At 37.2% G+C, this 19,899-nt stretch overlaps 1 protein-coding gene across 7 annotated transcripts in view; it reads left to right on the forward strand.

Moving 5' to 3' along the window:
* The first annotated feature begins 1,537 nt into the window (after positions 1-1,537).
* The window catches only part of RAP1A (RAP1A, member of RAS oncogene family), a 73,461-nt gene continuing 55,099 nt past the window's right edge, over positions 1,538-19,899 (forward strand). Inside the window, exons 1-3 of one of the 7 annotated variants that reach the window (XM_070487033.1) lie at positions 1,720-1,807; positions 5,818-6,006; positions 9,131-9,224. Coding sequence is in view for 1 of the 7 variants with exons in the window: in XM_014837243.2 (XP_014692729.1) it covers positions 9,211-9,224 (14 nt within the window). In the remaining 6 variants the exon portion in view is untranslated. The other 6 variants (XM_014837242.3, XM_070487034.1, XM_070487035.1 and 3 more) reach the window with 6 other exon arrangements.

A 19,899-nucleotide genomic window follows, 5' to 3' on the forward strand; every position in this document is an offset into this window, starting at 1 on the left:
TACCTCCCATTCTCCTGTTAATGTGCCCTAATCAGGCTTTCTCCCTTGTAACTCCATTGAAACTGCTTTCGTCAAGGTCATCAGCAACCTTCATCAGGCCAAATCCAATATTCAAACTCTCAGTCCTCATCTTACTTATATCAGCAATATTTGATAAGACTGATCACTCCCACCTTCCTGTAACTATTCTCTTATCTTCCAACACTCCACCCGCTCCTGGTGTTCCTCCTATCTGACTGGTAGCTCCTTGTTTTCTACTTAATCTCCGAGTGTTGGAGTCCCTCTCTCCTCCAGCTACTCCCCCTCCCTAAGGGATTTCATGTAGGACTAATGCTTAAAAACCATCTACTGTAGGTGCTGATGAATTCCAAATTTTTATCTTCAGACTCACATATCCAATTGTTTACTCAACATCTCCACTTGGATGTCTAACAGGCACCTTATATGTAACACGTAGAAAACAAAACTCTTGATTTCCCCCACCCCCAATTTGCTTCTCTTTGTGTCTTCCCCATTTCATTAAATGGCATCACTATTAACCCATCCTCCAGGCTCTAAACCTAAGAATCATCCATGATCTTTCTGTTCCTTCACATACTTTCTGCCAAATCCATTCCAATTCAAAATATATCTGAATAGACCTTTTCTCACCCCCTCTCTGCTGCCCTCCTAGCCCAAGCTACCACTAACAGCCTTCTTACTGGTCTCTCTGTGGACATCTACGTTAGCAAGAGTAACTTTCAAAAATGTGAATCAGATGCAGTCAGTCATTCCTCTGCTCACCTTCCCATGGCTTTCCCTTGCCCTTATAATAGCCCATGAGGCTCTGGAGGATTGGGCCACATCCCCACCTCTCTCAGCCTAACTACTACTGCCCTCTGGCCAGCTGACTCTATTCAGCCATACCTGACTTTTGTTGTTCCTACAATATACTACGCATGTTACCACCTCTGAACTTATGGCTGATTTTCTTTCAGCCTGGAAAGGTTATTCTCCTACCATCCACCCCAACGCCACGTGTTTGCTAGGCTCATTCCTTCCTATCATATGTATATGTGTTCAAAGGTTTCCTCTGAGGGACAATATCTGGCCAGTTATAAAGTCACCCCATTCCCTGATTTATTTTTCTTCACATCATTTATCACTATCTGAAATTTTTGATTACTTCTTTTTTGTCCGTCCCCTCTCTCCCACCCCGCCAGAATGCAAGTTCCACGAGGACCTCTGCTTTCCTATGGCTTTATCTCCTGTGCCTAGAACAGTGCCTGGCACCCACCAACTGCTCAGTTAGTACTTGTCGAATGGTTGCATCCCATCCAAAACTCTATTCCTCCTGAATCTTCGGATCTTACCCCATTTCACTTCCGGCCTCATCCACTCCCCTACCCCGCCCTCCGCAAAGCCGCAACTCTCCGCTCCTCCCCCGTCGTTCTTAGCGCTCGCCACCCCTTCCTGCGCGGCTCCTTTAAGCGGACTCCGGAACGCCGCGGGGAAGGCGGGCCGAAACCGCCCGGGCGCTGACTCGGAGGGGCGGGGCGGGGCGGGGCCAGGGGGCGGGGCCTGCGTGCTGCGTGCGTGCGCGTTCTGGAGGCGCCGCCGCCGCCGCTCCCGAGGCTGCCGCCGCCGCCGTCGCCGCGCAGAGCCGGAGCAGGAGCCACGGCCGAGAGGAGGGAGGAGGAGGAGGAGGAGGAGGTGGAGGAGGCGCCGGACCGGGGGGGTGAGTGAGGGGCGGGGAGCCCGAGCCGGCTCCAGAGGGAGCTGGGGGCGCGGGTCGGCCGGGCTGGGGCTGAGGCGGCTCGTGTCGCCGGTCAGTCCCCTGGCTCCCCCTTCCTCCTCCGCGTTCCCTCGGTGTCCGGGGCGGCGGCCCGGGGGCCTGGCCGGCGGGAGGGGCCAGGGCTCGGGGAGGCCCGGCCGCCGCCGCCAGGGCCAGAGCCAACCACGCCCGCAGACCAAGCCGGTCGGCTGTAGCTGGGCCTGCGGGAGACGGACGGGAGGGGCCCGGGCCGGGTGTGGGAGAGAAAGAGGACATTGTGTCCCCCACCCTCCAACTCCCCGAGGTGTCATGGCACAAGCCTATTTCCCTCGCCATCTCCCCGGACACAGTGCCCTCGCCCCTCACCGCTGGGAGATGTAGAAGATTGGACCTCGCTGCCTTTTTCCTCTTCTTGCATGTCCCCAGACTGGGGTCAGATCTTCCTTCAAACCCAGCTCTCCCTTTGGGGCGCACACGAAGAGGGGGTTGGAGGGTTGGGTGAATTTTCTGTCCTCCCTCATCTCTAGAGAGGTGCGGGTGGACGGGAGCCTTGCCTTCTCTGTGTTCACTTCTGTCAGGGCTCAGGGTCGCCTTCTCTTCCTTTATTTCCCCAGTGCACAGGGCTGACATCTCGATATCCCACTCCACCTCGCAGCCCCTTTCCCGCCCTCTTTCCCCCATGTCTTCCGTAGCCTGCCATGTGTTCGCCTTTTCGGCGTTGCTTTTCTTGAGTCTCTGCTGCTTCCCTGAATTTTGTTAGGGAAGAGGTCACCGTGTGATTCTTGTCTTCCTAGAACCTGGGGCTGGTAGGAGTGTCGCTGGCCCCCTCACTCAGGAAGTTAAGGACAGTGTCTTCAGCTGAATTGTGTAATTTGCTGCTATGGGGAGAAGATGAGGGGAAGACTAAAAAATGGGATCCCCTCACAGGGCTAAGAACCAGAGTTTAGGGGACCTTTTGACCTCTTGGAAAAGGAACTAGCATTGAGGAGTTATGTATTCCTTTTTGAGAGGGAAGATCGATGGTTTTGGCACTGCTTTGAAGGGAGGAGGGTGTAAGAAATGAAAGGGGATAACAAGGCAGGAGGTTAATGGGCCACAGCTTTACAGGTGGCCACAGTTTTCTGCTTCCTGCGTGTGGGATGATGATTCTTTCTGTTTTTATCACAGTAAGAGTAAAGTATCAGCACTTAGTTTTACCAGGGGGCTCCTACCTTCAAAAGTATGCTGAAGGGCAGTCTCAGAAGGGATGCTGCTGGAAACAGGATTTGGAAACTTTCTTTTGGTTTCCTGTCAGAGCGTGTGGGGGTGGGCATGCGAATGTGTAGTTTTTCTTTTCTTTTGATGTAATTGAGACCTGTGATATTTTGACATAATAAGCACTAAGCCTGGCCCCAAGCTCCTTTCTGTCTTTATTATGGTTTTTAATAACACTTTTTGTTTTGAAATTATATTTGTGTTGGTTGAATGAAATTCTTTTTTAGTCTGGTATTTCAGTGAATCCTGTATCCTCGATATTTTTTTTTATGTACTACAAAGTATGATTAGGTGAAAGGTATTGAGGATGATATGGTGCCTGGCACATAGCAGGCACTTGGTATTTCTTGAATGAATTGAATGATTATGAGGATGAGTCTAGGTATTATATAGTTTCTATCCTTTTGAGATGTAGTTTATGTTCAAATATTCCATTTCACTTCCAATATATAAAATAATAATTCCTAACCTTTTCTAGGCCACTGAAGCCTTTGAGAATGTGATGAAATATGTAGATTCTCTCCCCAGAAAAAAAGTACAGCATTTATGCACGAAATTTTGCATTCAGTTTCAGGGACCCTCTGAAGTCACTTAGGGATACCTGTCTCCAAAGTAAACTGGAATCCCTGAGTATTATTCAGTTACATATTAAAGTGTTCAAAAGCCTTTGTTCACTTTCTCAGTGGCCTCAGGAATGACAGTGTCTACACTTACAGACTAAACTTTGGGTCTTTGGGAACAAGATTTCAGAGTGATTGTTATTACAATTTTATGGGGAGAGGTTCTCATTAATAACTAATACCAGACAGTTGTAAACTAATATACTCATGACTTGCAAGGAAATAAGTTATAGTCACTTTTGGCAGCTTAAAATCATAATCACGACTGACTGATAATTTTTATTGTACAAACTGCTTAGCAATATGATCAAACTCGAAAAATGTTCACAAATCAAACTATTCATTTCTCCTGTTCTCTTCCAAGCTTGTTTATGTGCATGGTTTTTCTTGTAGTTAATAATTATTGTATCAGCATTCAATATTAATTCAACAAATGCTTTTTGAATGCTTATGTGAATAAAACAAAGTCCTTGCTGTCATAGAGCTTATATTCTAATCAGGAGAGATGGGCCATAACCGAATAAATATAGAATATGTCAGATGATAAGAGCTCTGCAGAAGAGTAAAGTAGGGTGAGAGTGTAGAGAGAAACAATGGCTGAGAAGGGTAGCCAGGAAAGACGTAAGACTAGAGCAGAGACATGAAGGAAGTGAAGGATGGGTGCTCTCTTGGGGAAGAAAGGTTACAGGCAGAGACAAGTGCAAAGACTCAGTGTACTTGGTCTTTTTTAGAACAACTAGGAGGCCAGTAAGCAAGAGGGAAAGTGAGAGAGCTTGAGGTTAGAGATGCAGCTGGGGCCGCTGTAAGGCCTTGTAGACCATGCCATGAATTTGGATTTTACTTTGAATAAGATGGGAAACCATTGCAGGGTGTTCTGTTCAGGAAGACCTGTTATGATTTAAGTTTGTGAGAATCATTTTGGCTGCTGGGTGGAAATCAGCTTGGCAGAGAAGCCGGGTGGGCGGGGATGGGGGAGGAGTTGGGGGAGGCAAGAGTGAAAGCAAGAAGACCAATTAGGAGGTTAATCTTCATTTTAAACCTTTTTCGGTGGTTGCAAAATAGTCCATTTACCTACTGTTGGGTATGTTGGTAGTTTCTTTTTCCTCCTATTAAAATAACAATGAAATGAACACCTTTGTATATGCAACATTGTCTTTCTTTTGGAATATTTCCTTGGGACTGATTTCCAGAAGAATTACTGAATCAAAGTACGGTATGAATATACTTATCTTCTTGGTGTATCTGAATTCCTTCAAAGAGTAGGTTGTGCTAGTTGAAGTGAGGCCACAGTTATTGATCGTAAGTTTCATGCAATGTCACTTGCATTCAGTATTATTATTTAATACTTTAAAAATAATCTGAGTTAGAAGAAGATTGTTAGGTTGAATTTTCCAGTAGCTCACATCTAGAGTTCATATGTTAGCTCACCTCTCTCTCCAGCACTTAACATCAGGGTGCTCATTGTGGGGGATACAAAGATGAATTAGACAGGGTCTCTGCCCTCAGGGAGTTTTACATTGTCGTCATTTGTAATTGATAGTTAAATAACTTCAAATCTTGCCAGTGTTTATTGTTACCCCTGAACTTTGTTAGTATATGGTTGATGATCTTTTATGTAAAATAGGCATTCCATTCAAGCGTCTAATCTTTCATATTGGTAATTTCTTTTTTTTCCACAAAGGGATTTTTTTAAAAGGTATCTGCAATTTAATTTCTGTTTTGTGTGTCTTTAGAGTCCTACAACTATGATAGCCCCATGTTTTGTTCTTTGTAATAAGTTATGCAACTAGTACTTAGTTGAGGACTCTCACAGTTGAGTTTTTAAATTGTTGTAATTCTTTTTAGTTATTCAAAACACAGACTATTGTTTCTGTTAAATAAGGTCAGCATTGCATCTCTGAAATTTTATTTAGTTTATAAGGGAGGATGATACCAGTCTGTTTTGATAGAAATTATACCACTGTGAGGACCTTGCTCAGGGTTTCTGGTTCTGAAATCTAGATAGCTTGATTTGGCATGAGCCAGGAAACTCCAGCTTCCATAAAGTGAGTGGGTTGAACTAGTTGAGTTACCTGCAGGCACCTAGCACTGCGTCTGACACATGCTAGGGACCCAGCAAATGTTCATGGAACCTCAGATAACCTCTAAGCTCCTAGTTCTAAAATTCTCCTATTTTTTTTTTTGAGGAAGATTAGCCCTGAGCTAACTACTGCCAGTCCTCCTCTTTTGCTGAGGAAGCCTGGCCCTGAGCTAACATCCGTGCCCATCTTCCTCTACTTTATATGTGGGACGCCGACCACAGCATGGCGTGCCAAGCAGTGCCATGTCCACACCCGGGATCCGAACCGGCGAACCCCAGGCCGCTGAGAAGTGGAGCATGTGAGCTTAACCATTGCGCCACCGGGCCGGCCCCTAAAATTCTCCTATTTTAGAAGCTCGATCTCATATAAAGCATTTATATCCTAATGTTGTAGTGAGTTTAAAATTGTGAACATAAACTTACTTTCTCTTATTGTTCCTTTTCTAATTAAGCTCATCAATTTTAAAAAGTTACGGTGTATTTCCAGGTATTTTTTGCTCATTCTGATGTCATATATTGCTGCGTGACTTAATGCCAAATTCACATCTTATGGAAATGATTAGTGTTCAACATAAAAATATTTAAGCTTTCATATGTTACTGAGACAGATGAAGCATCCATTTTTTTCCTTCTTTTGTTTGTGAAATTTGGGAATTACAAGTGGTAGTTTTTATGTACTTTTACATACCGAGAAAATATCGACCCATTCACGTTTTGAATTTTTGTAATAAGTTGTTTGAGTTTGCACTTAATGATCCCTACACTCTCTCCAGTCCTCTTCGCACACAGTTTTGAGATGACTGATTAAGAGGGCAGTTTACTTCAAAGTTAAATGGTCCAAATGGGTATTGAACCTATAAGCATAGCTTATCATGATGCTCTGAACAACAAAGCAGTTCAACAGAAAAGTATGCCATGCTCTCATTTCCAATTGAAAATAGGCCTTTTAGAGGTAGAAGGTACACACATGCACCAATGAAAAAGGGAAATTGTATGTGATGATTAAAGTTGAGTTAAAGCAAGAAATAGTGTACTTTTATAAGTGGTCTAAAAATAATCCTTTTAATATAATTTTCAGAAGTATGTGATATACACATGGAGGATTAAATATGTTCTATGAAATTAACTTCAATCATTAGACAAGTTAATGGGTTTTTTTCTTTTTTAGGCACTAATGACTTATTTATTTAGGCTATAAAATAGGTTAGATAAATCTGGAAAAAAATTTCTTTGCATATCCAGTTTTCCCAGATAGTTTCCCATCTCTAGCCTATTTAGTTCTTATTGATAGAGTGTTTCAAAGTGTGGAATGATAAAGTTAACCAAACTTGCAATTAAACGTGTAATCCTATGTTTAGTTTCAGAATATATTTAAATTAGGCCATATTTCATAAGAATAGGAATATACTAAATCACACATTATAACTGATAAAAGACACTTGGAGTCGTTAAAACTTGAAGTGCCTTGCTTTGAACTCACAAGTATATATACCTGTAACATTCATAGTTGTTTGCAATGGTCTATTATACTCAACTTATTCTGGTTGTGAAAAATAGCTTTGCTCAGGATAGAACTGTGATTTAGTTATTAATGACAAAAGTGTGAAGTAAGAGATGCACAAAGAACTGGGTACAACTGTTTCTTTGGACAAATCCCAAGTGCAGTTTGTAAAATTCTAAGTTAGTAGTAGGAAATTCTCTCTTATTGCAGACTGAACATTTCAGATCTGTCAAATGTGTAATTCCAGAGAGTAAATTCATTCGCTGTATTTTCAGTGATATTTTTAAATTCATTTATAAATGGGATCATTCTGTTCTAGACAAGTTGGCTGTATTATAGAACATTAAGCAAGCAACCATAACTTTTTATTTTAGCAGTTGAAATTTAGCACAAATCTTTGGATTTTATATAGTTTTCAGTATCTAGCCCAAATCATTGATGTCTTTTGAACTGCCTTTTAAATTCCATTGTATGCTTGTGAAAAATGTTGCATAATTTCATTAATAGATTTCAGATTCAGTCATCGAACAGATATTTGGGTGACCCAATATTAGGCTCTTTGATGGAAACTCAGATGTGAGGCTTTAGTTTCTGCTTTAAGGAATTTATAGTCCAGTAATTTATTTTGTTTGCCAGGACCTGACATATGTTTTATAAATAAATGTATTTTCATGATAGGGTAAAAATAGATTGATAGTCATTTTCTAAGTAAAATCAACGTGATATTTTAAATTCTTTCTTAGTTACTCAACAGCTATTTCTGTGGTTTTATTTTCTAACAACTTTTTAGTATTATTAGAGCAAACCTGTTTCCCAGTTACTTAATAGTAAAATAAGAATAATTTACTCTATTGCTTATTTTGCCTTTTTACTTAAAGACTTTTTTTTTTGGTAAATTGCTTTTCTGCATATGTGCCACATCATAGGGAAGTTTTTCCTTGTTCAGCTAGCAGTTTTAATTCTACTTTTAATGTGAGAACTTGTTTTTTTGTAGAACAGCTTAATATTTTTTCTACACTGATTAAAATCATCCTGGGCCATTAACATTAACTATCCACTGGAACAAAAATATGCATGTAGACAAAATTCATCAATGTGCATTTTTAGTCAGTGTTGGTAGCTTGCTAGCTTTATTTTCAAGTTCCTCCCCTCTCTGGACCTAACTATGATGTGCTTATAAGGCAACAACAGTATATTTAGTTAATTTGCAAAACAAGAATGCTTTTTCTGGTTTTTCTATTTTGCATGTTTAGAGTTAGGATTAGTTAGACATTGATTATTCTCAATAGCCATACAATAAAACAGTTCATTTAATCATGATGCTTCCTGTTGGAAAATTGCCTGACTTTTAGGTGGCAAACCTTGTACAATTTCATGAATACTACTGAGTTTTGGAAGACATTCTTTACACAGTCTAAAAGTAAACCTGAGCTTAATAGAAGCTGGAAACAAAGTAAGCTTGACGTTTTCTTTGCACTAGGAAGTGTAGTTTCTATTCCAAGTGATATGCCCTCATTAGGTTCAGGATCATTTTCAGTGGTTGTAACAGCTTAAACATTTTTTTTCTGTTTAAAGTAATTCATGTTCTATTGTGGCAAATTTTGAAAAAAACATAAATGTAAAGAAGAAATTTAAAATCACCCATCAACTATCACCCAGAGATAATTACTACCAACATTTTAATGTACATTTTTCTAGTTCTTTCTTTGCATGTATAGATTTTTTAATTTTTTAAAAAATTGGAATTATGCTTTTATGTAGACTGTTTTGCTCCTACTTTTTCCTCTGAACAGGATATTAGTCTCCTGCTGTGGGACTTTCAGATTGATTCTTTATAATATTACTATTTTAAATAACACTGGGGCAAGCATTTTTGTACATGTATCTTTGATTGCATCTCTGTTTTTTTTTTCTTCCTTTAGGATAGATTCCCAGAAGTGGGATAACTGGATCAGAGGGTGGTTACCCTGTGTATAAGAGTGTGTGTCTCACTGCACCTTCAATGGCATTGAGTAGGTCAGTTTTTACAATCTTTGCCAATTTGATAGATATGTTACAATTCTTGGTTGGTAATCGCAAAATCCTCATATTAAGAATCTGTAAAATCATCATAGTGTATGATTAGTAATTTGCAGTCATCTTTGAAAAAGTCTGTTGGAATGAATTTCTTTGAAAATATTTTAGGTAAAAGAAATCTTTGTGACAAAAAAGACATTCCTTTAAATTGCAATTTGAGCGTTGTTCTTTTATTAGAAAGAAATAGCATTTTAATGTTCTCCCTTTACAAAAATGACAAACATAAGAAAGCCTATAGTATGTAGTAAGTAGAAATATTATATAAAACTAAATTATCTCAAGTAGATGAGGGAGTAGTCACAGGGTTCAAACTAAAAACAACGTAATGTTTAGAGCAGTGACTGGAGTTAGGCAGTCTAGGTTCAAATCCTTGCTTTGCCGCTTACTAAGTATGATTTCAGGCAACTTATAAGTCTATAATTTGAGGTAACTTACGAAGTATATGATTTAATGTTTTTGAACTTTGACTTTCTCATCTTTAAAAGGAGAATAATAATACTTCATAAGATTATTAGGAGGATTAGAAATGCTGTGTAAAACTGCTTGGTGCGTAGTAAAAGCTAGCTATTGTTAATTTTTTTTGGGGGGGGCCCAGTTTTTGGGAGGTGGGGCAGGAGATATCATTTGTGTGTCCTTTTTTACACAAGTAAATGCGGAGATGCAAAAGGGCCGTGAGCAGTGGCAGCTGGAGGGGAGTGGTAGACATTCTTTGTGGTAGGAATGACATGAGCCAAGATAGAAAGTTCTAGAGGACAGGAGATTGATTTGAAGAAGCATAGGCTTGTATAATTAGAAAATATGACAAGAAGGCCGTAAAGATTGATTGGGGCTAGACTTTGGAAGTCATTAAATGTGAGGTTGAGGAGTATAGGCTTTATTTAGGAACACAGGAAGTTTTGATATGAGGAAAATGACCCGATCAGAGCATTCCTCTTTTGGAAGATGAGTTTGGCTACAGAGTACAGAATGAATTGCGGAAGAAAGAGACTGAAGACAGGGAGCCTGGAGTAATAACACGGGTAAGGCGAGATCTAAGATCTGAGAATTTAAAGGAAAAGAAGAGGGAAGGTTTTGGGGGGAATTGCTGGGAGTCACTGTTGTGAAGGTCTCTGGATCTTCAAGTGTAACCAGTTTGGAGATGAGTTGAAAAGAAAGAGTCTTGAGTCTAAGGGATAGGCTACATGGAATTAGGCAATCTCTGAGAGAAGATAGGACCTAGTACACTTTGGCTGTTGCTACCTTTTTTGAAAATTGAAGGGTAAAGGTTCGTATTATTTCATCAGTGAAAGCTTATGTTTATGCTATTTATTTGACAAATATATAGTCTCCTGCAGAAATTTTATTTATTTAGCATTTTGAATTCTTAGTTAACGGAATCCTCAGTTTTAGACATTGTATTTCTGGAGCTATTACCTTAAAATTCTTCACTGTAAGATGAAATTCTTCTGCACGTGGTCTTTCCAGCATTCATGAATGCTGCTGGACTTCAGAAACATCAGTTGTGTGAGCAGAAGTGATGAAAAGTGAAGTAGATTTCTTGTTTGTTAAGCAGCTTAGAATGTTGAGGGCAGTGAAATATGGAGCAATGAAAAATAGGAAATTGAGTATATGATCTTTAGAAAAAATAGTACTTTTAGTACTGTTCTCTCTTCCCCTTTAATTTCTTAATTAAAAAAAAAATGAGTTTTCACATGCTATTCTTGGTCGTTGTAGTACCTGGCTCTGGCTCTACTCTAATTGTACTTTCCACTTGGCTGAATAATATATGTAAGCAAGTTAAGCCTCAAGTTTGGTATTAACATTTCTTTGACTGATAAGTAAACTCACATGAGCCGTGAATTAGCTGCTCGCTGTCTTCCTTTAATATTATCAGTTGAGAAAAGAAACATCCCCCAATTTTCAATAAATAAATACAGGCTTTTGATACTTTCAAGATGTTTGCATTTTTTAAACCATTGAGTTGGGTTTTTTTTGTGTGTGAGGAAGGTTGGCCCTGAGCTAGCATCTGTGCCAGTCTTCCTCTAATTTGTATATAGGGTGCCACGACAGTGTGGCTTGATGAGTGGTGTGTAGGTCTGTGCCTGGGATCTGAACCCTCAAACCCTGGGCCGCTGAAGCCGAGCGCGCAAACTGAAACACTACGACACTGGGCTGGCCCCTAAACCATTGAATTTTTATACCTTTCTTAATGTTCCTTTTAGTTTTCAAATATTGTCTAAACTCAGAAATAAAGTCCTTATTATTTTTATTCAAATCTCTTCCCTTTAAAAGTATCCTTGAGAGTATTTTTAAATTAATAAGCAAATGTAGCACATAGTATTGAGGAGTGTGTTGTGTTACTTTTTACAAATACTATGCTTTTCTTATGTGAAACTCCCAAAAGCCCAGATCTGGTCAACTGAATAGTTCTGTTACTAAAGAGACTTCAGATACTCAAAACAATGATTTAATGGTGCAAATTATAAGACTCCAGTTGAGTCTATTTTGAATTGGTTTGACGATCTTTCTGTTTGCCAACAGAAATCATAACTGCAGTCATTCTCCTAGGACTGATCATGCTTGCCCTTCCTTCCTCCTCCTCAGCCATCACTGAGAACAGGATCTTCCCTGGTTTGGGCCATTCTGGCACTCACTATGGTGGCAGCTCTGGCCTTCCCATTCTGTGTGTTTTACGTTCTTAGAAGCCTGCTTGCATCTTGGCAGAAAAATAAGTTATTAGATTGAGTGGCTAGCAGCTCATGGTATACTATTATAAGAAAATTTACAGTTTTTTATGTCAGTAATACCTCAATAAAGCTGAAATTTTAAAAAATCATCCAACTTAAACAAAAATTCATTCAATTTTTCTATGCGGTGACATATGAAGTATGTGAAACATGAATAGATTTTCATATCCTTCTATCCCAAAGGATTGGAGTAAAAGAAAATAAAGACCACTGGCTGAGTAGAATATTGTTGTGTACATTTTTCTCCTTCTTTTTATCAAAAGAACTTTATTCCTTTTGAATCAGCAATTTTGAATGCTAAATGTAAATTCTTAACTAAGAAATCAGAGTCCTTCCCCAAAATAATCTTAAACAGTTTGGTTAGTTATCCGACAAATGTTTACTGAGTGATTATTGGATGCCTGGAACTATTCTAGGAACTAGAGGTGGAGCAGTGAATAAAACTTATCCTTTATGCCAGTGGGGTTTGGTGGTCAGGGAGAGAAACAGTACACAAACAAATAAGTGAACAAGATAATTTTGGAGTTCACAAATGCCATGAAGAAGCTATAATAGGATGAATGATAGAGAGGGATGCAAGAGTTTAGATTGAGTGTTGAGGAAAAGCTCCCTGAGATGATAATATTTAATCTGAGACCCATATGACAAACAGCCAGTCACGTGACGACCTGCAAGAAGAGTGAACCAGGCTCCAGTTGGTGCAAAAGCCTTAAAGTGGGAAGCAGCTACTCATGTTTGAGAAGGCCGTTGTGGGAAGCTGAGAAGAGACTGGTAAATGAGGTTGGCAAGGGACAAATTGCCTAAGTCTATGGTGGAGGGTTTGGATTTTGTTCTTATAAGTACAAAAGGAAGACACAGAATCTCAGCCTACTTTTATAGATAAATACATGTAACTTGTGAATTTGAAGATGGTGTTACTAATGATACTGGCTTAAAACAAATCAGTAGCGTAACCAATAGTTTCTCTAGATATAGAAAATTACTAACTTTATGGTACATAAATTATATTTTTCCCAGGAGTCTATAGAGATAGGAATGAATTACTTTTAGTATTGCAAAGAGCCTAGTTAAAGTTGTATGATTCGCTTAATAAATTTATACAGGTGGAATATTATGTATCTTTGCTTTGACCAATAATTATATTGACTCAGATCTTTGAGACTGGTTACCAGAAATCATTATCATACATTGTGGTGATCTGCAGGCCATTAATGAGATAAAACATTGTGCTTGCACCTCAAGGATCTAGCCTTGACTTACATTAGTTTTTATATCTGACAATTTGAGAGTTCCAATTAGCCATTATTATCTGATTAATGAAATGTCAATCCAGTTGGTAGACAGAATCTTTAAAGACAGTGGAATCCATGGAGAATAAAAGAGGTTTCTCATAGTAAGGTTGAGAACCACTGATAAATGTCCTGATCTCTAGAGGGACCTAGAGAGAGAAGGGAACTAATATTTTTTGAAGGTAGAACCCTTACATCCCGTTTAATCTGCACAGCAAATCTGTGAAATAGATATTTTTTTACAGATGATGAAACTCAAAGTAATTATATAATTTATGAAAATTCACAAGCTCTAATTATAGAGGATAATGCTGACAGCACACTTCCAGAAGAAGAAATTACTGCAGTACAAAGCACAAAATAGGTGATCAATTTAAAAAAACCAACAACTCCTGAATGGTTTAAAAAGTGCAGACATCTTGAAAGTATCAAAAGCCTGTCTTTATTTTTAAAAAATTGGGGATTGCTTCTTTTCAACTGGTAATATTAAAGGAAGACAGTGAGCAGGTAATTCACGGCTCATGTGAGTTTACTTATCAGTCAAAGAAATGTTAATACCAATCTTTAGGCTTAACTTGCTTACATATATTATTCAGCCAAGTGGAAAGTACAATTTGAGTAGAGCCAGAATCAGGTACTACAATGACTAAGAATGGCATTTGCAAACTTTTTTTTTTTTTTAGTTAAGAAGTTAAGGGGGAAAGGAGAGCAGTACTAAAAGTACTATTTTTTCTAAAGATCGTATACTCAATTTCCTATTTTTCATTGCTCCATATTTCACTGCCCTCAACATTCTAAACTGCTTAACAAATTTAGACGTCACTTTTCATCACTTCTGCTCACATAACTGATGTTTCTGAACATGCAGACATAATGGATAAGTGAATGATTGAATGAATGAGTGAATGAGTAGGTGAGTGACGGAAGACTGCCTCTATCCCTTAATCCTTTCTTAAGTGCAGTACACCATTTTTCTTCTAGATGAGTCCAGAAAATTCTTCAGAAATAATTTTCACTTATCTTTTTCTCTGCAAACCTCCCACCCCTCGCAGTGAGGTTTAAGTTACTTAAAATACATCACACACTAAAAATTCTGAGGAGAGAAATAAAGACCATAAACTTGGAAAGTGTAATTTTCACTTAGATTTTAACTGAGTAGTTCATGTTTTCAGCTTTTAAAAAAAAAAATCTGCTTTAGACCATTGTGTTACTCACATTCAAGATATCCTGTTCTTTTGGTTCTGTTTGTATCTCTTAATTTCTTTTTTACCTGTTTGAAAACTTACTGTAGTTTTCTGAAGTGAGATGGTGGAACAATGGTAGTCGCAATGTTTTTGTGGCTAACATGAATTGTCCGCCTAATCTCTGAGTTTTCAATGACTTGGGGGCACGTGTTTGTTTCTGTCTTCTATTAGTGTATCAGGTGTGTGGTTTGTTGTTCAGAAATATGAACTGATAATTCTGGGGCATTTAATGGTCAGGGCTTAAAAAAACACATAATGGGATGTTTGTTTTTTCAACTAATGTTAACACCCAGGTGGAATAAGAGTGTAAGATCTCTGAACTGCATATTTATGAAGTTTCTAATCCTTCAAATGAATTAATATCTTAATAAATTTAAATCTAGATCCTTTTAAATGAATACGTAATAGGAATGTATAGCTAAAGGATGAGCATATGCAGATAATTGAGAGATTGAAAGAAACTGTTTTAATGGAAGGTTGTGAAACGGAAGGGATTATGATACAGGATTTACCATAGGGGAATGGATAACGTGGCAGTTGCTATGCTTGACTGTGGAAAAGAAATTTATTTTCACAAACAGAGAAATGAAATTGATGAAATGAGGGCTGTGAGGAGCTAAATTAATGTTGAACAGGTAGAAAGAACACGTTAGTTAGATATGGTGGCCTGCAGGAACCTTCAGAGAGGGTATGATAAATGTCACCATTTGTGGCAGTATTACTGCTTCGTGAAGTATGGCATCTGTCTTGTTGGTTTGAGTTGGAAATGCAGTAAACCTAGATAGAATGAAAAGGATTGTTTTTGTGAAGAAGGAACATATTTAAAATTTATTTCTAGTTGTCTGAGACTAAGGTTATGATATGACAGGTCTGTAAAAGATAACTTTATGCAATATTTTGGTTCTTGGTGTCTTCAAAGTGCTCTTTTGGTTTTTTGGGGTTTTTTTTTTTTTGCTAGATTTCTGTGTGACAGCTTTTAGACTGCTCTACTGTTGTATCCTGCTGTTCTCCATTCTAATCATATAATCCGTTTAGTAATGACATACATAACCCTCTGGTATGGAATTTTCATGCTTCAGAACATTGTTTTGCATATACAGTACAAATATCAATTTGCTCTATAGATTTATATGTCTAAAATTTGATGTGGGTGAAACTTTTATATATTTGAATTATTTAAGAATATCAGATTAAGAAAAACTATGGGCAAGTCACTTTGGAAGGTGAATCTTATGTCTCAGACCCACTTTTATTTCTTTGTTTAGATTATCAGATAGTAGATTATTTTGATGGTGTTTCTGTTACATGCAAATGATGTGTGAACTTAACTCAAAATTGATCAAGTCTTATACTCTTTTAAAAGAAAGTTCCTCTGCCTTTTGAATATTGAGTTTCACACTTAGGAGAAGTCCATTGTAAAACATCCCTTTAAATTTTAAATAAATGTTTAGTAACTCCTCACTATTACTCAAATCTCATAATTTTTACATTGGAATATGACAGCACTATAATTCAAGAACCAACCAAAATCTGCAGTTGAAATCATGGGTAGCATGGGTTTAGGTGATGTAGTCATTGTGTTCTTCCCATTACGCTTTAGACTTGGACTACTGTCGTCAATAGAACAAGCTTGAGAGTGTGTCACCACTCAGTGCCATCTGCTTGCATGTGTGTGTAAGCAATAGGCCTTAGACACTGGATATAAAGAATCATCGCTTTGTGGTATTCTTAGCTGGCTCTGCTTAGGTTCAAGTGTATTTGGCTGAGCTTGTGTCTACAGTGAATTGTCACAGTTTTGGTCTTTTGCAACCATAACACTTCCAAAACCATGTGTTTAATGTCTTCTGCATGTTGACATACTAAAGATGGACATGTGAAGTGTTTTTAGTAGTGAGGCGTATTTAATCAGTAAAATTTTAAAGTGATTTTTTAAAAATCCTTTAAAAAGAGCTAACTGTTCATATGAAGTATCAACCATGCCCTCCCCACCTTGTGGTTAATTTTCACAGTATGACTGTTTTTTTAGTCCTATAAACCGAAGTGTTTTTGCAGAAAATCAATCATATAATTACATTTGTCTGCACTATTTTAAAAAAGTGCTCTATTGTTAAGGGAGAAAAAGCAGATTATCGTTGTTTACATAGTATGATTTCAAGTCTTATTTTTACAAAATGTCTGTTCATATGTAGTATAGGCTGAAAGGAAAATATCAAAAGGACCAGAGTTATCTTAAAGTTGGATTGTAGGTAATTTTATTTTCCTCTTTAAACCTTTTATTTTCTGAATTTTGTACATTGTTCCTGTATTTTATAACCAGAAAATGAAAGTTCTAAAATGAATTAATTATAGAATGTGAAATTAAATTTAATAAAATTTTAAAGCTGATTCTTAGTGGATAAAATGAGTTAAAGGCTTTACAAATAAATTAATAAACAGAATGCATTCTGAAATGGGATTATATGTAATGGGAAAATGTGTACTTTAAAACAAAAACAAGCAAAATTAGGTTTCCATTTTCTGAGTAAAGGGAGTGAGAAATGGGGAAAGTATTATACTGTTGATATCGTGACTTGTGATTCTTCTAACTTGGGTTTGCCTCATTGCATTCATTTATGTACTGTTTCATGGATAATTGTTTAATTACAAGATTTAAACTTATTTATGTAAATGATATGCCAAATCTTTCTTTGAATATTTGGTCATTTGATAATGTATTTGTGGGCAACAGGCAGAATACTCAGTGAAAGTTTGTATACTTACCAGATGTTACTTCTCCTCTTTATTTCTCAGTTTTTTCATCCGTAAAATGGAAAAAGAACAGTACTTGTTTCTTAGACTCGAGTATTAAATTTAATTATGCCTGGCACTTTAAAAAGCGCTTAAATGTTATCACCATGATTATTATTATTACTTCCACCAAAAGTTGGCATTGATATCTATAAAAAATTAGAGTAGGCGATCACTATGGACTGGAGCAGTATCTTATGCCTTCTGTCCCATCTTGTGACCAATGCTGTGTATTCTCCTTTAGTTAAGTGGGGCTAGTGTCTATGCACTTAGGTAGTTTCATTGTTTATGTATGCAATAAATCTTGGCGTTTGTGGTTTAATGTTTTAAACCCAGAGTATTTAACGTGGAAAATTTGTAATTTGGTGTAGGCAAAATTTTGAACCCTGGATATTTCAAGGCTGATGTGCCAAAAAAGTATCTTAACTAGAGAATTGAGTGTAGCTGACAGCATCTCAGTTATTATTACCCAGTCGTGACTTTTGTTCTCTACTTGCTTAGTTTTCATCATGGGATTAAAAACTGTGTTCCTTTGTGAGTACTGGTGGTCTCAAAAAGCTAGTGGTTAATGCTGGTTTTTGCAGATTTAACTGAAGTGAGTTTATTTTAGTGGCAAAATTTATGAATATTCCTTATTTCTTTTATATTCTTCACAATGCTTTGTACCCGATAGAGATAATGCATAATTGGGTGTGTTTGATAGTTGGTGAAGAAATCTGAATCTTCAAGTGCCTAAAATGAAAAAGAGGAGTTTAGCAGGGATTCCTAGATTTCTGGCTCTTAGGTTATTTTTATTTTTATTACTTCAGTACATAATTTTTAAAATTTCTTAGACCACGCTAAAATATATCTGTCTGGATTTCATATTTCCATGTAGTGGTATGATGATATGTGTGCCTCATTTAGTAAAAGCCACTAGCCCCACCCATACACATGTTGATTTTATTAGGTCTGCAGTGGTGCCAAGGAATCTATAGCTCACTCCTCCAGGTGACCCCAGATGATTCTGATATAGCACTTTTTCAGTTTCCTTTTCTCTGTATTTTCACTTTAGTATCATATTTAAAAAATAGTCTGTATTGTATTTTTAAAGCCTCAGGAGTGTAGGAGTAAATTTTATATTTAATAATGAAAATTGTTATGCCTTAACTTTTCATTGTATGTCCCTTTTTAATTAAATGTACATATATTACTTATTCAAACTCGAGTAATACCAAATTCATTGTAGAAAAAATGACAAAGTACCAATGAGGCAATGTTTCTCACCCTTTTTATCATCACTCCCTCCCTTGCCCCACCTTCTTAGATATTTTTTCCTAATTGTCCCCCTCATGAAATTTTAATACCACAGATAATACTGTGTATTTGTTTATGTATTGTATGTTTATCTGTGCTTTATACGCTAAAAGAGTAAGATTTTCTTTTGCCCCTGAAGAGCCAATTTTCACCCCTTGGGTGCAATATTGCCCCTGTTGAGAATGCATGTATAAACTAAAAGAAAAAGCACCCTTAATTTTACCCTTCAAACTAACATTTTGGTATACATCTTTCCCAATGGTTTTCAGTGCATATGTATTTTTTCTTTAAGAAAAATGAGATCGTATGCATAATATTTAATGCTCCCTTTTTAATATTTATTGTGAATTTTTCATGAAAAATGAATATATTTTAATAGTATATCTAATGGATAAATAGTATCAATACATACTATTCCATTATGTGGACTTGCCATCATTTCTTTAAATGATTCCCTGTAGTTTTCTGTTTTTTATTATAAAAGCTTTGCTTTGAATATCATTGTAGTTGAATTTTCCCATGCAGTCTTAATTATTTCCTTAGGATAAATTCCAAGAAGTGGAATTATTCTGTACATTTTAATATTTTTGGTGTGTGTAACTTAGAAAGTGAAAGTCCCTTTCCCCAAAGGCAGCCACCATTAAGGTGTGTATTTGTCGAGGTTTTTCCTGTGTGTGTCCTAACATAAATAGTTTTATTTAACTGTCTATCTTTTAAAAAAGAAGAATAGATTGAACCTTAACTAAGACAGCTTGCTTTTTTGCCTAAGGTATTTTGGTCACCTTTTCATACCACTATATGTAGTTCTACCTCATTCTTCTTAACAATATCCTGCTGTATTAATGGACAATAATTTATCCATTCTTCTGTTGACGGACCTTTTGTTTCCTGGTTTTTGTTGTTTTGGCATACATCTTAGTTTGCTTGTATTTTTCTGTATCATAAATTCCCATTTGTGGTGGAATTGGTGAATCATTTAAGAATTGAAAGTACTTTATATAGTTGAGTCTTTTTTTTTTAGGCTTTCTCTTTATCTTTCCTTTATTTGCCTACTCTGATGTTGGTACTAGATTTTAATTACTTTAACTTTAACTTTATGGTGTACTTTTATATCTTGAAATATAAAATGTTCTATTAAATAGGCAATGTACCTGTATATTTTTCAGATTACAAGTTACAGTTTGCCTAGGTTTGTTTTTTTTTTAAAGACAAGTGTGTGTATTTTAACTAGTCTAGAATAATACAGATTTTTGAGGATTTACGTTTTCACACT

This window comes from Equus asinus, chromosome 16, assembly GCF_041296235.1.
Source record: "Equus asinus isolate D_3611 breed Donkey chromosome 16, EquAss-T2T_v2, whole genome shotgun sequence".
Taxonomy (NCBI): Eukaryota; Metazoa; Chordata; class Mammalia; order Perissodactyla; family Equidae; genus Equus; species Equus asinus.